Here is a 3353-nt window from a genome sequence, read left to right as displayed (position 1 = left end):
ACAGGAAGTCTAAATTCAACTCACAAAACACTGGAGACCCCAGAACCACCACAGAACCACTGAGGATTTGATAGATAAATTGATGGAAAGAAAGTGTGAGTTTCTGGGAAAGTTATTACTAGGATTTGCTGTATATCTCCACACAAACCTATGCAATACAACTACTCAATACTATGCTAAATTATCCTAGTGTGCACAGTGTTTCTACTATGGTTTTTTTTTTTATTAAAGTTTTAAAGCCTCTTAAGACACGCAAGAAGTGTGGAAGAGATGCTGCTCTTTCAGAGGACTGGGGTTCAATTCCCAGCACCTACATCTCTGTGTGTGTTTGTGTGTGTGTGTGTGTGTGTGTGTGTGTGTTTGTGTGTGTTACAACCACCTGTAACCCCAGCTCCAAGGAATCTCTCTCTCCCCCTTTCTCTCTCTCTCTCTCTCTCTCTCTCTCTCTCTCTCTCTCTCTCTCACACACACACACACACACACACACACACACACACACACACACCAGTCTCCTTGGATACACATGAATACACAAGTAATAATAAAAAATCTCTTTTAAAAGGTTCAAAGAGAAAATTATTTAAGAGAAAGAAAATACACCAGTATCTGGATCATACTTGAAAAGATTCTGTGAGCAGCCTGGGAATTAACAATTTCAAATGTATCCTCTGATTTTAACACATGGGGAAGACTGTGGCCCACTGAAGTAATACTTAAGTCAATTGTAAGCAGTCCTGTTTGTGTCTGTCATGTTGCACTGACCAGGATCTCTAGTAGCTGTAGGTTTTAGCAATGTCAATAGCGCTCCCTCAGAGACTAGCTGAAGGTGGTGCATGCTCTGGTTTGTGACTGTGCTTTCTCTTTGTGATCAGCAAACAATCTGGGGGACAATACCTCCAGAATAGGGTATCTTCCACTAATTCAATAAATCACAGCTTTGGCATCCATTAGTGATCCATGTTTAAATTAATTATTTCATAGACGTTTACAAACAAAACACAAAACAAAATGGATCTCTGAGCCCAGCATTCTCTCTGTGAAACTAGTCAGCCCTCTCATCGACTGGTACTGAATTATAGTTCTATATACAAGATAAGAAAAATGCCTTGTTCCCTTTAATAATCAATTACCGGTGTAAGAACTTAGTGTAACAACTACCTCCAACACTAGCCATGAGCTTTCTTTTCTTTGCTCAGTGGAAGCACTCCTCCTCTGAGCTCATTTTGTCATATCGGCTTATTACTCCAGCAGTTCTTTCCCTTCTGCCACAACATGTGTCCCAGTCTCATTTTGTGTTTTCTGTGACACAAGTAACTAGGAGGCAGTCATTTCCTCTAGGAGTTTATTCTAGCAACCATGAATTGGATGCCTATTGCTTGCAGGGAACCATTTCATCTGGGAAATGCATTTTAAAACACTCCTGAGTTCAAGAGTGGGGAAATGGCTCAGTAATTAATATGTTTGCCAAGCAAGTATAGAGATCCAAGTTCAAATTCCCAACATTCACATATAAAGTAGGATGTGGAAGTTTATACCTGTTAATCCCAGTGTTAGGTAGGTGGAGAGAGGAGACTCCCTAAAACTTGCTGGCCACCTAGTGAATTCTAGGTGAATCATTGAGAGCCAGGTTCAGCAAAAGACAAGTCTCAAATATTAAGATGAAGAGGGACTGATGATGATACTTGATGCCTTCTTCTGACCTCCGCATGCAAATAAACACAGATGTGCATAAACTCATACACATACAAAGTCTTTTAATAGTGAAGAGTACAAATTTTAAATTCACCTAACGGCACATGGCAGGGTAACCTGCCTCTGGTATTTGCTATTGGAAGGCCTGAGAAAGAAAAGACACACCATGTGGCTACCAAGGATCAAACTTATCACACTTAGCATCAAGTAGCTTTACAGACTGAGCTGTCTTGCTGGCTCTTTTTTTTTTTTTTTTTTTTTTTTTTTTTTTTTTTAATCACACAGTAAATAACTCTGGAAAAAACCAAACAGGGTCAATGGAAGAAAATACAAAATTGTACAGATGATCGACTTCTATTTTATGTTCCTTGCTTAAACTTACCTAGAAGAATCTAGGTCCTCTCCCACCCCCCTATCCCCGAGCTATAAAGTGATAATTTAGTGTATTTCATCTTCGGAAGGAATTTAGAAATGCTACTTTAGGACTACTTAGTAAATGCTATTTAGAAGTAAGAGACAAAAAAGTCACAACTACACTTTCAAACTTGGTCACAAAATAACTTCTGATAGCTTCGTAAGGGTGATTTGTCGCCTGCTAGGAGCAGAAAGGCACAGCCCAGAGGAACACTCCTGGCGACCTGCTGAGTTGAAGACAGGAGAGTCAAGAGAGAAACCTCCAGCGTGGCTAGAGCGGCTCTGACAGCGACAGGAACTTCCGGGGTGGGGCCCGTCCAATTGCTTCCCTATGGCGAATGTGGGCTTTCCGCGCAGCCAGGATCGGCAATCTTTTGGCTGCTACTTCCGTTACTTTAAGACGGTGCCTGAGATTGGGGGTGGCCATGGCCAAGAGCAAGTTTGAGTACGTGCGGAATTTTGAGGTTGAGGACACATGCCTGCCGCACTGCTGGGTTGTGGTGCGGCTGGACGGCCGGAATTTCCACCGGTGAGCTGGCGGGGCGGGAGACCGCGTGGTGCGTCCGCACTTCCGGGAAGTGCGCCTTTCGTAGTTACCTGGGTAACGCGACAGCCAATGAGCACCCAGCATTGAGCGTCTCCCGAAGAACTTGTTAAGATCAGACTTCGCTGCTAGGTGGTTGAGATATTTAAAAGGAGCTGAGTACTGTGGTGGAAAACCTGTACTACTTTAGCTGAAACCAGTTTGCAAGAACTTTGTGTGTGTGGGGGGGGGAGGTGTTATTTCTAGGTCCACTACTCAAACTTCAGCCACATTTTTTTATTATTTTTGTTATTTTTGAGAGTTGTTAAGAGGCCTGCATTAGCCTGTGATCAAGAGTTGATAGTATGACCATTTCTCATTGTCAGCTTTATATTACATGGACTGACTGCACTAGAGTCAGGAGGAAAAAGGGAGAGGATGTAAACTATTGGGGGCTTAATTTCAATAAAGGGCTATGTTACTAGTTATTATCATTTTATTGCTGTGTAAGTACATAGAGCTATAGTAATGTTTATTGACCACTTAGAGCCAGGCATAATTATATTTTGATCTCCTAGTCATCAATACAACCTGATTAGGTATTAGTATTCTCAATTCACCCAGTAAGGTGAAACTTCACAGAAAAGTGGATTGAAGCCTAGCAGTTGTATCCCTTTTTGTCAATTTGTCAAAGCAAGAAAGAAAAATTTGGTTTTTTTTTTTT

General features: G+C 41.5%; 1 protein-coding gene across 10 annotated transcripts in view; it reads left to right on the top strand.

Moving 5' to 3' along the window:
* Positions 1-2420: 2420 nt before the first annotated feature.
* Thg1l (tRNA-histidine guanylyltransferase 1 like) overlaps positions 2421-3353 on the top strand; it is a 10260-nt gene continuing 9327 nt past the window's right edge. For 2 of the 10 annotated variants that reach the window (XR_004113515.1, XM_031353535.1), the window contains exon 1: positions 2421-2635. Coding sequence is in view for 1 of the 10 variants with exons in the window: in XM_031353535.1 (XP_031209395.1) it covers positions 2445-2635 (191 nt within the window). In the remaining 9 variants the exon portion in view is untranslated. The other 8 variants (XM_031353544.1, XM_031353543.1, XM_031353539.1 and 5 more) reach the window with 8 other exon arrangements.

This window comes from Mastomys coucha, unplaced genomic scaffold (assembly GCF_008632895.1).
Source record: "Mastomys coucha isolate ucsf_1 unplaced genomic scaffold, UCSF_Mcou_1 pScaffold5, whole genome shotgun sequence".
Classification (NCBI taxonomy): Eukaryota; Metazoa; Chordata; class Mammalia; order Rodentia; family Muridae; genus Mastomys; species Mastomys coucha.
This window is presented reverse-complemented; position numbering and strand designations above follow the sequence as displayed.